The sequence below is a fragment of the Chelmon rostratus genome, chromosome 22, assembly GCF_017976325.1.
Source record: "Chelmon rostratus isolate fCheRos1 chromosome 22, fCheRos1.pri, whole genome shotgun sequence".
In the NCBI taxonomy this organism is placed as follows: Eukaryota; Metazoa; Chordata; class Actinopteri; order Chaetodontiformes; family Chaetodontidae; genus Chelmon; species Chelmon rostratus.
In genome coordinates, this window is record NC_055679.1 from 14808418 (window position 1) to 14829031 (window position 20614).

Below are 20614 nucleotides of genomic sequence, written 5' to 3' on the forward strand. Positions count from 1 at the left end.
TTTGTTGTTGCTGACCTCACAGTCCATCTCCGTCTTTGTCTTTTCTGGAAACAGGAAGGAAGTTGGCCTTGAGTAAAGATTGTTTTTGTGAGACGTCACACAGGACTCAGGAAAACCATTTTCTTATGTTTTACAGGCCGAATGTTTGATGGAGAAAATAATCAGCAGATTAATCAACAATGAAACTAATCATTAGTTGCAGCCTACTTCAATTTATTATGATATGAAAGAGGGAAAATCCTCACATAAGAGGCTGACAAGCACAAATGTTTACCATTTTAGGTCACTTCATTTCCTTTTTAACGACCATCATTTGATCAGCTGGTCATTTCGGGGCCAACTGGAACTTTGTATTACACTCAAATTATTTTTATGTCTTTTAACTCACTACAGCAACACCTCCATAATGCTTTGGGGGATGTAAACAGGAAGTACATGGGTTCAGTAATTTATTCTGTGGACTACAGCTTGAGCCCTGCTTTTTAAATCTCTATTTATTTACATTGCAGCCATGTAAAAAGCATGCCGAATTAGCTATTAGCAGTTCCTGTCTGCAATATTCATATGGATGTGCAGGCAACTATCACTGGATTACTCTGACGCACAAGAAAACTTTAAAATGTTATGATTCTCAGGCAAGTTCTGGAGTTATAACAAGCACCTTTTTTCTTAGAGTCTCTAAGCAGATTTGTGGACTTTTAGTCACAACGGCCATCAGAGATAATGATATCCTTGAAGGAGGATTTTCATACCTCCTCACAGTTCTTCACAAGTGAAGATGTCAGGACGCCTGCAGCCCGACTGAAAGCAGCTTAGTCATGGAAATATTCAAACAAGCGAGCTTAACTCTCAGGTTAGCCTTTCCATGAACTTCCCCGCACTCTTCACCTTCCCACCGTCATCGTGACATTCAGTTTGTCGCTGCATGTCCGCCCTCGGTGTCTCATTTCTGCCCTCTTCACCAGCCTAAACTCTGCCATCCCAGCAGCTGTTTGACGAATCACTCGGGTCTTCGGCGAAGATATTAACCAATTTGCTTTAATCCTACGCCACTTAAGATAAAACCCACAGGGGAGCGGCGCTGACCTGTGCAGGATTACATCGATCAATAGCTTATATCCATTCGTTTTAACTGTCACAAGCGGACTCATAATGAGCTCGGGATCCAGAAAACGTGACCCCAGTCATTCGAACATGTTGATTAACATTTACCACAGGCAGCTGTATTAGGTTTCACACCTGCGAGGACAAGATATGAGTCTATCCTGGTGTTAATAACAGAAGAATGTGCCACGCCACGTAACAGGAGCCATATATTTTCCGTTCACTGTGCATTAGTGACTTCACTGTAAGATGAAGAGGGATTCAGTGGACTCACGGGGAACGGCTCCTGCCAGCTGGCTCCCACTATGGAGGGTCTGATGATGGCGATGTTGAGCTTGTCCTGCTCCTGCTGCACCACGTACTCGGCCAAGGCTTTGGTGTAGGTGTAGGTGTTGGGCCTGTCGCCGATGAGCCGCGGCGTGATGTCACGCACGATGCCATCGTCCATCCACCTGAAGACAGACATGAAGGGCTCAGGCAGAGACACGCAGCATGCACGGTGTTGTGTGCACTCATTATTACTGGATACCCATTTATGTATTATGATAATCAATAATAACTATTGCACAAGAGCTATAATGCTGTGCGTAATTTATCTTTAAAAAGTCCAGTGTTTCTGAGTCTATAGATTTATTCTAATAAATGATAATAGAAATGATAAATACATGTTAATAAAAAGACAGATGTTTGGAAATTCTGAAAGCAGCGAAAGGCTCTTTTCCAAGTGTTGACAGACTTCCTACATCACCACGTTCCTGATTAAACCAGCGCTACTGGTGTTCAGCGCACGCCAGGAAACCCAGCTTCCACTGTGCCGCACGCACTCGCAATTATTTTATTTTCTCCGTCTCCATTTGTGCTTCATTATCCACGGTGAATTTCAGGACTGGGTTTAGCCTGATAACGAGACTGAATTGCTGACTCATTTCAGCTCATTTATTCCCGTTCATTCTGCTTTAAATCAGTGAACAAATCAAGCAGTGATTTGGTGACATGGAACCAGGCCAGAACTGGATATCAATCTCAGTACTGATGGAAAAGTGCCCTGAACATATTGAGTATTTGAGTTTTTCTACTACTTTAGACCTCTACTCTATGAAATTACACAGGGAAATATTGAACCTTTCACTCCTCTACATTTAAATTCCAGTTAATCTTTACTTTTGAGATTAATATTTCTGATAAGTCTGGTGAAAGTCTGTTTTTTTCTTTCTTCTTGTATCGTCTGTGTGGCCAAAGCCTAATATATCTTATTCGCTTGTGCCATAGAGCTCCATTGTTGTCCAAAAACAAATCAATGAGCCACACTGGTGCACCGGATGGCATTTTCCTTCATTACAAAGAACACACACACAGTAGTTTATGTCAACTCTACTTCACACACACTGTCCTGCTGCCTGAAATACTCTCTCAATAAAAGTGGAGACAATTTGGCTGTTCAGGTGCGGCAGACCACAAGTCTCATATTGTTGTATAGTATAACCGGCCCTTCATCCACTCACTCAAGCGATTCGATGAGTTTCTTGGGCTCGACGGGTGGCGGGTAGATGACCTCGTCGATGTGCTTGCGGTTGCAGTTTGCATAGGCGGTGGAGATGTGAATGAAGGCCTCGAGGTGGTGCATCTGCTTGGCCAGGCTGAGGAGCTGCTGCGTGGCGATCACGTTCAGCTGCAGGGCGTGCCTGCAGGAGAGAAAAGAGATGCCCTGTCAAACAGGGTGTGTGTGTGTGTGTGTGTGTGTGTGTGTGTGAAATCTGTTGCTCTTCCTCCATCTTTTTTCCCCTTTCTCTTCCCTCCTCCAGGAGAGATGGTGTTGCATGTTGCTCAAACTGTAAAGCTGTCTGAGGCATATTTGGGATTTTGACCCATCCAAGCAGCTGCCTTGATAATTCTGCCATATTTTCTTTTGCAGAAAGAGCCGCTGCGTCAAACCAAGCGTTCCTGATTTCTCCATTAATTGGAATCAATAAATAAGTGATGAGTGTGCATAGGCAGAGGCAGAACTAAAAAAAAAACAAATCAAAGCTGTGAGAGTAACATGGAGAAAGAAAAAGCTTCAGAGCAACAGAAAACTAATATTCACGCTAATTCAAGAAATTGCAGAGTATTGTTTTTACTTTTAACCAATAACTGCAAAAATCCAAAGCCTAAAGGTGCTTTCTTTACAATGATACAGAGAAAGAACAGAGAAAAGTTTCCACCTTGAATATTCAGAGAATTTGCATCCGCCAGAGTGACTCTTTATTCTGCTAACTGATTCATTTATGAATTGTTTTAGCACACTGGGCCACGAACCAGCACATCCAAGCTTCCCTCCATCGCTTGGTAAACCTCTGCATTCAGCAGCGAGCCCGAGGCGACTGCGAGAGAAACCGAGGGTCAGTTTTAACTGACACTGCCAGATAGGAGCGCTGTCTGGCTCTGTGTGGGCGGCGAGGGAGGTGGACAGTGTGTGGTGGGCGGCGAGTCCACCGGCAGGAATCAGAGGCGGTCAAGGTGGCGCCGGCGCAGAGAAAGATGAGCAGAGCGGTGACAGTTGCGTGGAGGAAGGAGGGTGGCGCTGGTGGCTGTTAGAGGACGAGCTCAGTGTGTGGGCACGTCGTCTTCCCGCCACCTCGTGGGACCATATGTAGGGCGTCGCGCCAGCAGGACGGCCAGGAAAAGACGGACGCACCGCTGTGCTTCCTGCATCTGACTCATCACCCATCTGTTTCTGCTGTTATGATCTGAATGTAAAAACTAGAGAGCTGCAACTCAAAGGATCACTCCAGCTCAACTTCATTACATCCTGGGTTTTAGTGTTGTCGTTTTGGCCAACATCAGATAGATTACTGACAGCTGGGAACATTATTACTTTGATTAACACCTGGGGTCGCTGAATAAATCTGAGTGGTCGTGAGAAGAAGTTAGGAAATATTGTATATATCATACATTTGCCACATAAAATTGCTTTATTTTTCAGCAATGTCTCAACTTTTGCTGTTTTCTTGTAAAATACTGGAGAGTTTTTCGCCTTTAGGCCAGTAAAAATTATTCAAATGAACAATCTTACAAAGATAAAAGCCACTCTTCCAGGGTTTCAGCAGGATTCAAATTGATACATGTTTTTAATAACTGTTTAATGATTACAATAAAGTATGAAAGAATGTCTGTGGGAACGTTATGACCAAGAATTATTCATCATTATATCACATCTTAGTATTTCCCAGCAATACGTAACAACAATTCTTAATGATATAATTAAACGCAATCAAACAGAAAATGGATGGATGTATTCACCAATTAAAAACTATTAATTTAAGAGTTTTCAAGATATCCTGCTCTTTGTTTCAAGTGCTCATAACATATATGTAACCTTTGACCTTTGGGTCACAAGTTACCTCGGCTTCCTATTGAAGGGTCACGAGCCAGGAAGAAAAAAGGTTGGAGCCACTTAATTTAGTGCACCAAAAAGCTGATAAATAGAGCTGAAACAATTAGTCAAATTACAGAAAATTAATCAGCGATTATTGTGAAGATGAATTGTTTTTTTGCAAAAGTTCACAGTACTGGTGTCCAAACCGAGAGGAAGCACATAGCCATCGCTTGTGTTTTGAGGCACAGTGAGCTGCGCTCTCTCAGCCACCGTACTTTTCACTTCTTACATCTTACAGACAAAAAGATTCATCGAAAAAACCCAAACAGATTAACTGATAAAGAAGATAATTGTTAGTTGCAACCCTGTTGATAATTATGCACAAAACTGTGTGCACACAACTACGACAAATACGGTAGTGATGCACGTTAACGGCTGACAGTTTGAGTAATGATTTAACCTGAATCTGCAATGATCAATTGATTAATGGACCCACACGAAGAAAGCACCAGCAACTATTAACCTAATAACTGATATTGAAAAAAAAATGCCAAAATTCTCCAGTTCCAGCTTCTGAAGTGAGAGAAACCGACCGAATAAGTGAGTTAAACCAGTCATCTTGAGCTCACCGAGACTGTGATGGGAATTTTGAACCAATTTATGACATTTGACAGAACTAACACAGATCCAGTCAATTAATGAAAAAGGTTATTGTTAGATTAATGCATAAATAGAAATAACTGTTTGTTGCAGCCCAGATTTTATTGTTCACCTTTGTTTTCTCTTCCAAGTCTTGCTAACATGCGACTGCTCGTGGTTCTGGCCCCGCTGGACTCTCAGTAATAACATTATTATATATATATAAATGTATATGTGTATATAATCAAGACAATATAAAGAGGAATTATCCTTTAAGTGAGAATAAAGAGCTGAGATGCTGACGTGTCAGCATGAAAAGGACAGAGCCTGAAACCTTCAACAGAGACACCCGACTTGTCTGACTCGCCTACATACAAGGCTGCCGGCCGCTGCACAAACGACTCGGAGGCGATGATTTATCGTCACGAGCCAAAGCAAAAAACAGGTTGGGCCTGGCTGAAACCACTTTATTTAGAGATGTAACTGGATAGCGAGTGCACCAAAAATGCTGTTAATTACAGCTGAAACAACGTGTTTATTAGCCCATAAGGCGATCAACAGGACATTAATTAGCAATTATTTTAATAATCGATTGTTTCAAGCAGAAATTCCCTTTTCTAGCTTCTGAATTGAGATGATCTGATGCTTTCCTTTTTCTCATGTAATAGTAAACTGAACATCTGTGGGTTAGAATGATGAAAATGTTGGTGCTGCCGTGTGACTTAGGTGTGATTTTAGTTATCTATTTAAAACTTTATAGTGCTCCATAACATAATATAATATAATGTAATAATATAGACATAAAATCTGTTATCATTACCTAGATACAGGCCCAATGCATGTTCCTAACCAGGATTAACAGAACTCAAAATGTTGATAAATTCAGTAAAAGTCATATTTTTTTTATTCATTTAACCACTCTGGACATTTTCTCTCACTACATTAAGGTATAAATGTTGTTTAGAGCCTCCTCTGTGCTGCCAGGTATCTAATCCTGGAGGAGAAAATGAAAGATGTGCGTGTAATTCATGTAATTAAACACTGCAGATTCCCAGACACGTTAGAGCAGACATAACCTTTGTGCAGAGTATAAACTACATGGAGGATCAAGCCTAAATCAGTGTGTGGTATTTACACTGCGACACTTGCAAGACGTAGCGGAGCATGTTTGTAAATTTGCACACAGTCTTAAAGTTGGAGGCTTAAACACAGTGTAAACAGATGGCTTTCCAGCTGTCTGTCAGCTCAGTGTCAACATGGTGCTCTGATGCACTGACCTCAGACCAGCGCTCGCAACCAAACCTAAGCGCAGTCAAAGCTGTGCTGTGTTAGCATTAGCTGCTAGCGCTGTTTGACAGCAACACTCCCACAGACGCTACATTAAAATTAAAGGTAGTCTGTCGGATTTAGGGGGAATCTGCTGACATATATGACAAATTGGTGAATAATCACCTGAAAATAAGTGCAGAAATGTTGCTGAAACGTGATTGGTCAATAATACTCAGACTTCAAATGGAAACCAGGACACTTCTGATTGCAACATCCTGTCCCTTGCCTGCAGGAAGATTAAAACACCTACATGTCTCAATACAAGGAACAAGGGACGTCTATTGTTTGCCAGACTGTCATCTGTCAACTGTGGGTGACTTCATGTTTTTACTCTCTCCACATCCGCATCCCTTTGTAATGAACAGTTTTGGTAAATTATTTGGTTTGGTGAAATGTCAGCAGTGACGCAGTTTGTAATCAGATGATGCAAACAGAGTTGTTTGTGCATGAAGAAGAGATGGTAGAGAGCAGACGAGAGGGTTGGTGTTGATGCATTAAATGTGCGGATGCGATGCTCACTTGAGCGGCTCGTCGAAGCGGATGGTGGCAGCGCAGTGGAAGACGATGTTGATGCAGCCGGCGAGCTTCTCCACGTCCTCCGGGCAGATGGCCAGGCCGGGCTGCATCAGCTCGCTGCTGATGGGGATGATCTTCTGGTGGAAGTCGGGGTTGTCCTCCCGCACTCGGTCGAAAAGCTGCCGGACGGAGGAGACACAAAGCAAGAGAAAGACATATTCACACCCTGACTTAGTCATCAGTTGCATTCATATAATGCAGGACAATAAATACAGTGGCTCATTTAAATGCCACTTATAATTACACCCATATAGCACAAGCGATAAAGGGCAGATGGGCTATAAAAAAGGGCTCCAGCGTCGACAGCTAAACACTAAAATAGCCCGACAAGGAATGCAAATGCAGCAAAGGCGACAAATGTGTTGCTTTGCATAACCTCCTCAGGCGCAAATCACCCACGTGTCACAGTAAAGTTTCGGCATCACCACCAGATTTGCTTCTGATCTGAAGTGCGTGTCCTCATTTGACTAAACATGGATGTCGTGAGACGGGTTGGACAGCGGGATCAGTGGACAGTGGTCCACTGTCTCGTCAAAGACGCTTCATTGTAATGAGAACGTGACCTTCTCCCACTCCGACGGCGTGTCTTCTACACCCCCACACTGACAGCTATTAATAACTGGCTGTAGTGCTGAAATGATCAAACTATGGTGTTGAAATTCAAAATATACACAAACAGTAAAAAGTCTTTTTATCATTATTTTAGAGACTATAAAATTCATAAAGGTTTATTGAGGCATATAGATAAAATCCTTAATTAATAGTACCGATACATGTATACCGTGATAACGTACACTGTCTGGACTATCAGTTCACAATATATTTATAGATCAAACAATCAGATGGAAATCCAGAGAAGGGAGAGCCAAACACTCACATTTATACAGTCCCACCATTCACATTTTGTTATATATATATATATATATGTTAGTAGCTACTGAAATACACTATACACAACACACAGTATGGAAACACAATTTGTGCCCTCTAATGACATTTGCTCTTGGCAAAGAAGAGGAAAGTAACTTCCAACAGAAGTTTAAGCCAAAAAAAAAAAGCACTTGTTGCATAGTGTTACAGCCAAGACAGAGAGTCAATAAATTACCTGCCTCATTATTCAAATGAAGGGAAATTTGACCGAGTCAATATTTGCACTTTTAAAAGAAGTGCTAGTTTGACGCTCTGTGTTTCTACTGTGGACCAGCGAGTTTCATTTATCAGTGACGTGAGTCAGAGACGAGGGCGTGGTCACGCACGCACACACATACACTCACACACACACTCACTCACACTCACACGTCAGCGAGTCGCCTCAGTGCAGACATATACTCCCTGTTGTATACATTAGACTCTCGGTGCTGTATATAAATATCCAACAATGTGCGGCTGAACATTCTCCGGGGAAAGTCATGAGCAGCATTAAACCGCTTAGTGCCTGAAGGTTGTGGCAGCAAACTGCAGGGCTGCAAGGAATTATAATTTTTCCAGTTAAGACCTCACCAACAGTTGAAGACTCAGTCAAGTCACAGTGATCTTTGTATTGGAGAAGCTGCGTGCTGTGGATGTCTGGTGTTTTTGCTGAAAATAAATAATAATATATTATCTGCAACAACTAGTTTCAGCAGAAGCAAAAAGTTCATCCGTCAGTTCAAAAATGCTCGCCTGGAACGGCCTGACTGATGACGACAAGTGTGTGAGCGCACATGCCTTACATATTCTGCACAATGCACCACGAGTAGCTCCACACAAAGCCCCGCTTGTGCGATATTATTCCACCTGTTTGCACTGCTGTTTGCTCACTGAGGGGCTGCGCACGACATTCCAGCATGCAGGCGGGATAAGTGAACTCTCGTCGACATTTACCAACGCCTTGCTGCCTGACACCCCGGTGCACCCTGTGGAGCGCTGAGCACTGCATCAGAATCCCCTGCAGGACTGTGCCTGAAACCGCTGTGTTGCGTTGGGAGACACTAACCAAAGGCAGCAGAGAAAGTCAGCCAGATGTCATGCTGCCTCATGCATGTCTCTGCGCAGCTCCAATCAGGAGTCACAAAGAGTAGCATGGCTTTGCCGCCGACATGGCTGACATTTCTGTGGCAGCTGTGCACAGAGACGTTCTACAGACAGATAGTCAGACACAGGGGAAGAAAGGGTGAACGAGGGGGGGAAGTGAAGGGATTGGCATCAAAGTGCGTGCTCTCTGTTATGAAATTGCCGCTCTGTGTGTATGTGTGTGTCCTGGTGAGCGGAGCACTCTTGCTGAAGAGGACAGATGTTGAATCAAACAGCTGTATGTATTCATGTTCTGTATCCCCATCAATCTTCTGTTCTGTAATGCTGTTCCTGTCTTCTCCAAACACCCGACACTGCTCTTATTAGGCACAAGTCCTAAAGTACAGTATGTAATGTCATAACCCAGAACTATTCCCAACTGGGGGAGGGGGATGCATGCGGAATTTTCTGCATGATGGTGTAGCACTGCTATCATTATGTAATGCAACAATAATAGGGTTTTCCCTCCCTCTGCTGGCAGTAATCTACAGCCTGCAGAGTGGCAGTAAAAGAGATTCAATGTGCAGCTTTCTCACTAAAATCCTTCCAAAAATACCAAATCTGTACGTGTTTTACTGCGCCAACTGTTCCCTCCATACTGTATGACTCACAGAGCCGTTCATGTCATGAAATGACCTCAGCTTCCTCTTGAGGGTGTGTAGCTTGGCAACAACAACAAACAACCCAAATTCTGGCAGCAGTCCATCACCCACGAGGAGGCTTTTAAGAAACTCCTCTTGCAGCCCTGTCACACACCGTACCTGTCTGGGACACGTCAGGTGAAGGGTTCAGTGTGACAATCTATACAGAACACCGTCAGTCAAAAGGGAATGGAAAAAATAAAAGACAGCTTTATACAAATGCTGAAACACATTCAGTGCCGCAGATCGGTTGTGGTGCGACGCATTCATGAGGTTTGCAACCGCCACGGACACAAAAACCACTTCAGCAATTCTACACGAGAAAGAGCACAAAGAAGAATCTCAACACTGACATAAGAAGAGCTGGTTTCACTGACGAGGAACTCTGAGAGATGATATAATACCTGCCAATACGATGAATATCTGGCAATATCAAGATCAAGTGCAAACTTACTCTAATGTACGTCTTTTAAAACAAGTAGAGCTAGTCCAGTTCTGATGTTTAGAGAGTCAACTATGCCAAATATATCAAATCCACCCCATTATAATCAGTGATCACCCTCCTGTTTGTCTGGAATAGAAGCAATCTACGTAAAGCCACCAAACTGCCAGTTCTATACATTCACCATACACAGCAGTCACTTATTCTTTGCTGTCGGCATGAATGTTGCTGTGTAAGTAATGGGAGGCACTAGAGTGCAGCAGTGTGACAACGCAGGCCTGTTTTCCAGAATGGCAACGTCATCCAAGACTGGAAATTAGTGTTTACAGTATATATAATACTGTGCTATTTACCATGACCCAAAACCTGAACCTACAACCTGAACAAAGCAGTTTTATCTGCCTTAATCATATTGATGATAGTAAAATAACATAAGAAATCAAATGCAGGCATTCTTTCTCTTGATTTGTTCTTTGCAATGTTGTCTCAGACCAAATGCAAAACTCAAGTGAGAGTGTTTTATTTTCAGACCAGAGTTTCAGATTTTTGATTTTTCAAAAAGCATCAATTAGTAGCCAAAGCATGAGGACTTGCCAAAACACAGCTTTCATCAAACATCCATCAAAGCAGTGACTCTCCCCAGCTTTTGTGTCAGTGGGCTGTGACTGCATTGAGAGGACAGACACTTCAGCAGAGGACAGCTTCTCCTTACAGCACAACTGTCTCTGAATATTTCAAATAGTAGACTCTTCAATAATGGAAACATATTTCGACTTCTTGAGGCGACTTTGTGTTCGCTTGACTTTTAAGTGGGCTTCATTCATACAAATAAGTTAAAGTTCAAGGGTGAGTATTTTGGAGGTGATACCTTTCTATCAGAACTGATTATAAGCTCCCATCGGAAAGTTATCATAGGTTAGTTGCAAATATATAAACGCACATTTTTTAAACATGCAGAGGAAGAGCAGAGCCACAGTGTTTAAATATATTAATTAGCCTTTAATTATGTATAGTCTGCAAAACTACAACTGGCAGTCCCAGTCTACCAGCAGCTGCAGCACCAACATGCATCATCTGTCTGCTGTCTGTTTCCATTATCGGCAGTTTTGATGAAGATTATACTGACACACCAATTTTATTACATTTCAATAAAGACACAGTAAATTGTGTGAGTGGATTACAACGCCAAACAAGGGGACAGGGACACGGTTTAAGGATGTGGCAGATGTTTGTGACAGTAAACTAGTCAAACTTTACAAGTCTCCCTTCAAAAAACAAGCAATTTTCTGATTCATCGAGTCAGAGGAAACTTTATGTGCTTTGTGAAACGCTGCCTACAACAAACCATTAATTCTTCATACGTTGGAATGAATTCGGCATTACAACCTTGATTCCAAAAAAGTTGGAACAATGTTTAAAATGTAAACAAAGTGCATGGTTTTACAAAGTGTTCCTTAGCCCATGTAGTAATCTCGTTCATGCAATCATGTGTTCACGAAGTGGTGAACCTCGCTCCATCCTCACTTGTGAACCACTGAGCCTTTCCAGGATGCTCCTTTCATACCCAATCATGATGCTATCACCTGTTACCAATCAACCTGTTTACCTGTGGAATGATCCAAACAGGTGTTTTTGGAGCGTTCCACATCTTTCCCAGCCTTTTGTTGCTCCTGTCCCAACTTGTTTGGAATCAAGGTTAATATAATATGAATTGAATGTAAATTAACTTTAGCACCCCCCTCCCCGGTGCTACGATACTATTGCTGCATGGGGTTGTTAACTGTTTCTGGGTAGAGTGGCAAAGGGAAATGAGACAGCTGTTCAATGCTATCACTTACTGCACACTTGAACGATAAAAATGGAACCCAGCTTTTCAGTGCACACTCACTCCACGACATACTACCCAACTATAGTTGCAGCATGAGTACCAACCAGGCTACACTCAGCGAAAAAAGATATTTGTGAAGCACCTCTAAGCCAAAGTAAAATTATTGAAAGCCCCAGTAGAGAGAAAGTGCATCAGGTTCAGAGGGGTGAATGAGGCTGTAGAATGTGGGCTTCAGAGTGCTCTTTGTTATGGGCACAGGCAGAGAATGGCATTGTGGGACTGTGGCGTTGTTTTGTAAGAGGCTCTTTTCTTGTGCCAGCCTTCCACCGCTCGCATTTACCATCGCACCCTTCTCCGACCCACGGGCATCAATGAGCAAACTGCCTTGTACAAGAATACAATAGCCCACCAGTTCGCATTTCCTCAACACTCTGAGGGGGCAAACATCACCACAGCCATCCCTGCAGTGTGGCCACAAGTGTTGGTGTGGTGCAAACACGGTCGTGGCCTTGACCAAGCAACTACATGTAGAATCAGTTCTGTAAATAACTTTTGTTAACTTGCGAATGTGGCTCGTACATGCGGCCACCATTTGTCCTTTCTCTGCGCTGAACACTTCCATTTTTATGACCCCAAGGGCAACAAGTCTTCCATCAAGAGTGCTTGAAGCGGGCACTCCGTGGACTTTCGCAGAAACCCAACACTAATGGCCCTTCACTTTCAGCCCAGCAATCCGAGATGCCATTCAAACAGCCTCCCTTTCTCAGTAACTGCCCTTTAAGTGAGCTCCACTCTTTTCACAGCCCCCTTCATGAGGACCTTTCCCCCGGTGTAAAGGGACGACAGCGAGAGAAAGAGCGAGAATAAAGTAGAAGAGGCACAAAGTGGCGCGGAAAGCAACAGCAAAGCGTTTTCTTTTCTGGCATTGTTGAAAAAGTTTATGGTAGCAAAATGCCAACGCTGCTTGGCCTTTTGGAGGGGGTCTTCACGAGTGAGCGGGGTCACAATAAGCCACAGTGCCAAGCAGAGATAATGATGGCAATGCTCTTCTCACTTTCAGAGGTGTAGCAACAATTATTGCCTCACATGAAGGCAATCTTCTGGTCCTGCCTTAAAACGCAGCCATTCAGAGCAGCAATAAACCTTTTTGCTTTCGGATGTTGTCAACCAACAAGAAAACAAGTATATATTTCAAGTATACTCCGGTCTTTAAGCAGTCCTGAGCAGTAAAAAGTTCAGGCATCTTGACCAAACATTCAGACACACAGAAATGGTTTCCTGGTACCTTTCGACGAACCTCATTGACACATCGTATCCTAACCTTAACCATCACAACCACATCCCAAACCCCAACCGTACCCTTACCCCTAACCCTAACCCAAATTTGATCCTAATCTAACCCCTAAAGCCAAGTCTTCCTTCAGACAGCCCTTTGAAAGGAGTGCTGGGGATCGAACCGCCAACTCTGATCAGTGGATGAACCAATCAAACCTCACAGCCAGTCTGAAAGGTAGCTGCTGTCTGCGCCACCGCAGGTTCCTTACCTGCTGAGTAAGCCGGATACCACCAATCGGAGATGAACGAGCTAGGAAAATTTACAGTAGCCGGGGAAGGTCTGCCAAACTCTGTCAGACAGAAGCAATTAACAGCTGCACCCTCAGCGATGACCTCCATTTCCTGACATGCACTGTCTAAATTAGTCGAATGATAGGATGTGAGCAGGATCACTGACAAAAGAGGTTTTTCCAAAAGTTATTAACGATGCCCAAAACTCCGGCTGCTCCTCCAGCACCGTCGACAACCTGCATTAGCATAAAAAGCTCATACATGGTGGAGGATGTGGGCAGTCATCATTATTTCTCAGATACCAGCGAGGTTCACTTTCCCATCTGCCGAACCGACAAGACCCCATAGTAAGGATAAAAAGCTAAGCCGAGGGAGGAGACAGAAATGCGAGGAGTCTCATGGGAAGCTGTGATGAAGGACAGACATGACTAACCCCTGGGGCTGTCAGCATATTAAGGAGAAAAAGGGTTCATCTACACTCTCCTTCACCCCGTCTTCGATCCATCTCTGTCCCTGCCTCGGTGTCCCAGTGGTATAAAAACAGATTTAACCAGCCTGTGTCGCTGCACATTTCAACACACAAAATTCACCCAAACCTTCAGTCTGAGGTGGAAACCGTGCCTGCTGGAAACACTGATTTTATACTTTTAGCTCCAAAATGCTGAGTCTTATCCACAAAGCTGCTCCAGGATGCCAACAAAACCAAAAAGAAAAGCACATTAAAGCAAATGATTTGATGTGCATGAGGGATCAGGTTTATCTTAAGGTAAGAGGACCCTGAAATATCACACTGTGATATTTCAGGGTCCTCTTAAGAGAGACGATGTCGGCTACAGTGTGTCTCTTTATTCAACTCTTTCAATCCTGAACCTCACAGCTTCTTAAGAGCTTAGGGGAGCGATCAAGGATTGCAGTGAGCAGCTCATCACTGCAAACTAATGAAAATGGAGGGTTTTCTCATGTCTGGCGCTGGGCTATCATTGTACACAACTCAATTGAAAAGATCAATATGAGCAGAGTAATGAGGTTTACAGTGACAGCAAATGTAGAGTTTCTGGGCTTGGTGTTCGGCATGCCGGTGGCATCGCATTCCAGCCTCTCAGACGGTGACCTGACGCTGAGTCAAGGAGAATTTTATTACCCCTCAAGAGTGGACAGATATAAGAGTTCGTGATGTGATGCAACCCTTTGCGTCCTCATTAAGAACCACAAGGAATTAGCTGGGATTGAAAGTTGAAATCATTTGTTTTTTTTGCCCTATTACTGACCGGCTTGACCGGCCATTATTTAAATACCGGCTTTTAAATGAGACTTTACAGCAGTCATGCCACATGGTTGTGCAAGTTCTGCCAAAGGCTATCTTTTTAATCTTTACTGTCCTATGAGTTTAACGGGTCCATGCTTTTGCTTTCAAGTCTGAAGTAAAATTTTTTGCAGAGTCAAGTTTCAGAGCAGCCAAGTCCAAGTTAAGTCGCAACTCTGACTCCCTACAAATCCTGTGCAGGGACAAAAATAACATCAGAGCTTAAGATACAGAGCTGCAGCCGTCAAACCAAACATTGCACAAAGACAGTTGTGATTAAATCTTCCCTCATACTGCAGCAACCACAACATGTGGTGCTGTGGCACAAAAGCTTGCTGTTCACCCCTGTGAACCACTTCCATTTACCATAAAAAAGCACATGTCTCACAGGCACCACTATGGAAACAGAGTGATTTTCTGAATAAGACTGGCTTCAAAGTTCGTCTGAAGACAGAGCTGCTGCGGGTGGTAATCTTGATGAACCTGATCCTCTTTGATGTGGAGAGCAGCTTCTCATCTGTCCTGCCACCAGACCCCGAAGCCTCAACCAACCTTCTGCCCCCTTTTTAGACAAAAAGCAGGGTTTCATTTATCTTGACCTGATCAATAACCCCCACAGACACGCAAATACTATCAACTAAAGGCCAAATCATAAAAATGTGGGGACAAGGAAATCCAGAACCATGTTTTCTGTACTTCAGTAAGATCCATTTGTTGACTTCCTTTGCTTTCCTCCAGCTGTTTACACAGTATCGACCATCCATTAGAGCAAACCTAATAATAAAATGCCAGAAGAGAAAAAACGAGCACTTTAAAGTTGGCCTGCCCTTTGAAACTTGTCAGACTTTATTGAAATTTCCATTTGGTGCTCCCAAAAGATTTGACGCATTACACACAGGTATGGATGAGGTATGGCGTCCTCCGTGGCCACAATGAAAGTGTCAGAGACCATTACATCACATCTCAGAGGGCCGTCTGCCATAGATATCGGAGGAGCCATATGGATGTGGAGAGAGAGGAAAAGTGCTTGGCAGATTGTCCACATGCTGTGGAGGCACTGGGCTACAACAGTCCCCTGAAGAACTGAGTCTTCACTACGCATGTCGGCACTGCCTTAATGACTTCACCAGCGACGTTTAATGTGCTAATTTGTTTCATAAACTGGAGTTAATTTGCGGCCTAATTATATGCAAAAGCATTGGTTCCCCCTTGCCCCTCTCTCTGGGGAGGAGTTGTCGGGCTATTGGTTGTCTCTCAGTCTACTTGCCTGCTGCGCTGCATGCCAACCAACCACAGATGAGCAGCAAATGCCTCGAGATTCGCCAGACTGGCAGTCACAACCTGTTCCTCCTTCAAATGCCTGACTCAACACAGCAAATGCCCCCTGTCACCTGACTCAATCTCATCCCTGAAAATCGTTGTTTTAACAGAGATCGACACGCCTTAAACATGCTGCTGCACATCAACTGCAGGATTTATCTTATGAACGCATACTCAGATGGCAGGGGGGCATGTAGAAGTGTTGTGACGTTCACGAACGAACTGGTTCTTTTGAACGGCTCGTTAACATGAACGATGGGAAACGAGTTGCAGCTGGGAACCGTTCTTTTTTACATGGGGAGGAGTGCTGCCCGGCTAGGCGGTGCTTATTCACGTGAGTGCGCCAGTAACAAAAAAAAGCAAAGCACTGTCAAAGCAGAGTGATACGGCGCCACCCTGTGGAATATTTACAATTAATCCAGATCAGACTTTAAAATCTAATCCACACATGTCAAATAAGGTTATAATCAATATTTCAGAATAATTTAAACTCATATTGGTGGGATATCTAAATTCATTCCTTCCAGTGGTTATTTCCAAGATAAAACGAGTTAAGGCCAGACTGCCTTCTTAAAACTTAATAAATATAAAAATGAGCCAGTTTTTTGAACGGCTCTTTGAAAGGAATGGCTCACCAAGATCCTGCTCCCCTCAAAGAGCCATAAATCCCATCTCTAGCATGTAGGGAAATGTCTTTTCTTGCTTGCAGTGCTGTGGGGTAGATGCTTCAGGTGTGCCTACGCTGACAGCTGGCATTAACAATTCAGCCAAGATCTTGATCAGCTCCACAAGTGGAAACACAGAGCCGCCTGTGTGAGTCAGCGGCAATCAATAAATCTTGAATATTTACACTGCTAAGAAAGATCACCTGGATGCAAACAGGAGGGAATCAATACAACAACGTAGTCATGTTGGATCGGGGTGCGATAATGGGAAAACGACGGGAAACCACGGAGCAGGGGGCCGCGTCTCATCACGGAGTCGCAGTCTGATGCAAACATCCTCTGCGAAACCAAACAAGAACTTCGACGACAGAGAACAGGAAGGGCTGTTTCCAGCTGCTTGTTTTGCAACGACAAAATCAGAAGGTGAGTAAGTGCAACTGTGCTCGTATTTCATGGAGTGGTACATACACAAACCTCCTTGCACTGCATGTTCCTGCACATCCAAGTGTCTTTAAGATGCACCACTATTAATAATTCAGCAGCAGCAGGTAGTTACCAAAGCCTCTTAGAAACATGCATGAGTCTGTTGCAAAAAGAAAGATGTTGAAGAGCCCCGAAGAACCTGCAGATCAACATCCATCAAGATACAGGCAGCATCAGTTTCCGTAAGAGCGATAATTACATAATGTCAGAGCTCACTAATGACTATGCTGGTATGTACATGGTATTGTGTAGCCACTATAGACTGCAAGATTACCTGCCTTACTTGTTTAACTCATATCAATCCTTTGTCAGTATATAAAAGACACAGGTGTGGCTTATTTCGCCTTCCCAGCAGCGGTGACATCTCCATTACACTGGCATTTCAGGCATGTTAGGCATGACGCTCTTACACAACTGTAAAACTCTCAATGAGATGTGCTTAAACACAATTATCAGCAGCCATCTCTCCATCTAGGCAGACCATGACTCAGTTAAGGCTGTGTTGACATCATGTCAACGTCAGGGGATGAAAGAGGAAGGAAAAACAACACAACAATGTGACTCAACAAGGTCTTAAAAAAAAAATACTACTACACTCGTGTTAAAGCAAGATGGGAAAAGCAGAAATGAAAGCTGCTTTTACCAAATGTCCATGTTTCATCTGTTTCGTTCTGTGTTGTATGTTGTGAATAAATCAACAACATCTGCTCAGTAAATGGCTTGTTCAACTTGTGACCTTCTCTGCTCCACAGCCCATTACACGACATGTTTGAGCAAATAAGGTGAGTAAACACAAGTTCAGCGAATGGCGACCGGGAGCTGTGCATTAGTAATGCAAAGCAGCACAGGTAGACGCTGCAGGATGGAAAGTATGATAACTGCACCAAAATGTGGGCTGAAGTCTACTTTTTAGGGCTGAAGATTGAGTTTATGAAATGTAACATCACAATTTACCAATTTACCCAAGCTGACTCCATATAATTATTATTATTATATTAACAAAATAATCTCAACTCAAAAGACTCACCTACTAGCTTTGTTTGAGCTTTCAACCTAATCTTACAGAATATAATTTATTATATTCCTAACAATATGAAATAAATAATTAGCAGCTTTTCATATTTAAAAACAGCTGGAATCAGCAGATGTTGGGGTATTTTCTGCTTGTAAATAAGCTGTTGAGCAGGTTCTTCTGGTACTTAAAGCCTATTTTTGCTGAATGGTTAAATTAATGGAAAACACAGTCTCTTTTGAATGTGTGATCACAAGGACTAACAGTTATCAGGGGAATTCTTATGAACTTTGAGTTTGTTTTTTAACTTACATAAAGCAGAAAAGGTAATACATAATAATAATAATAATAATAGATATTCCTACTTGTCTTACTTTTAAAATGTGTTGTCCTATTATTTGTTTTTTATGTTTGTTGGTTTGTGAAATTGTATTGCTCTTAAATGATTTACAACTGTGTTGCATGATCTTTATGGTGGAAAAGTTCATGAATAAGAGAACATTAATCAATAATTAAGTCATCTGTAAGTCAACCGATGCAGTGAGCACACAAAATTCAGCATCATTTAGAGCCATCTGTGTTCCAGCTGCCACAATGATCACTGAATAGCCTCTAAGGCAATAATCAATAGTCATTCTACAGTAATACCGAGTAAACTGCCACCTATCCAGGATCTGCCTTGGAGTCAAAATTCCACCAGATCCCTTTCTACCCAAAGCATTCCACCTCCCACCTCTCCACCCGACATCTGACCCCATCTCCTGCAGCTACAGCGCTGGACCTGCAGTATGAAGATGCTGCACAGCCTTGGAGATGGAATTTAAAACTGTTGCTGCGTTCAACAGGCAGCTGGTGGGCGAGAAACGCATGCCACAGAGCCGGAGAGAGGCCCCGTGTACCCACAGGCCTACTTGTATCAAGTGCCTGACATGCCATTCAGTGCCTGGCAGCGCTGCGAGAGCTGCAGGCGTCTAAACATTTCCACTGGATCAAAGAAGCCTCTGCACAGACAGACAGCACTTAAATGTCAAAGTCGGTGCAGCGGAGATGCACGCAGACAATGAGATTCCTATCGGTTTGTCCCTTTCCTGCTCGGGGCAGCTCCCCTGATTGCATCCTTTGAAAATCACCATGGGACAGATCTCTTGGTCGTTACCTAGCAACAGGTGGTAAGAAAGATACTGGCCTGGCTTGAAGGATAAGAGGAGAGGCTACACGAGAGACAAAACCGCTGTTCTCCTTCATGAATTATCCCGATGCTGAATAGAATAATACTGACCTGAGGACTTGCATGAATAGCAATTGGTACTTGAGGCTTTCGGTCATGGAAATTTAATGACATCACTTCTCAACTCAGACAGAGCATGAGTGAGTCTGTTCTTGGCGGAGCATCAAGCGGTGTCCTGATAGCGGACACTATCGCAGCGATGCCAGATCCAATGGAAAACTGTCGAGGGGCAAATGTTGACTGACACACTGACAGCAGATAAATTATATGTCAATAACTGTGAAGATGAAGTGGGTTAAATATTTACTGACATGCAAAAGCCATTTTGAAATTTTGCATATTTATCCAGTCGACCCACGTCAGGTTTATGGACTTAATCAGCTGCATGACACCGTTGTGGAGCAGAGCTCTGCGAGCAAGCCTGTAATCGTCTCTCTCCTCTGTTACAGCTTTGGGAAGCTTCCCAGTGTCTGCTTTGTTGCTGAGATGTTGGCAACAGCTTAGGAAATGCGCTTTTATGCCAGCGGTTAGATGAGAAGATCGATACCTCTCTCATATCTGTCCATCAAATATGAACCAACCAGCAGCTGGTTAGCTTAGCTTAGCATAAAGACAGGAGACAGGGAAACAGGTGGTCTCTGTCCACAGGTAAAAACTTCCCAGGACAAACCACTCCTTTAACCAAACTTTATAGCCTTGTGGTACGGCTATATGGATGACAACGTTGGCCAGTTGGTCCACCACTTTGGTCCAGACAGAAATATCTCAACAGTGATCGAATGGATTGCCATGAAATCTTATTCTTATATTTATGTTGCCCCTCAGAATGGATCTGACTTTTCATCTAGGGCAACATTTTACTGTCTAATACTTAAAATATGAAATTTTTTATTGTTTTTTTTTGCTGTGTTGCTTGTTTTTACTGTTATTGTTGCTTTTATCGTTATTGTTGCTTTTATCGTTATTGGTGCCTGTACTGTGCACTTTGAGATTTGTATTCAAATGTAAAGTGCGTTATAAATAAAATCTATTATTATTATTATTATTATTATTATTATTATTATTAAATAC

General features: G+C 43.0%; 1 protein-coding gene across 1 annotated transcript in view; it reads right to left on the reverse strand.

The window, feature by feature from the left end:
* The window catches only part of si:dkey-97m3.1 (fatty acyl-CoA reductase 1), a 55873-nt gene that overhangs the window by 11281 nt on the left and 23978 nt on the right, over positions 1 to 20614 (reverse strand). Inside the window, exons 3-5 of the mRNA XM_041964241.1 lie at positions 6947 to 7122; positions 2607 to 2786; positions 1379 to 1556 (exon numbers count right to left, since the gene is read on the reverse strand). Coding sequence (XP_041820175.1) covers positions 1379 to 1556; positions 2607 to 2786; positions 6947 to 7122 — 534 coding nt within the window. The remainder of the gene's footprint in view (positions 1 to 1378; positions 1557 to 2606; positions 2787 to 6946; positions 7123 to 20614) is intronic.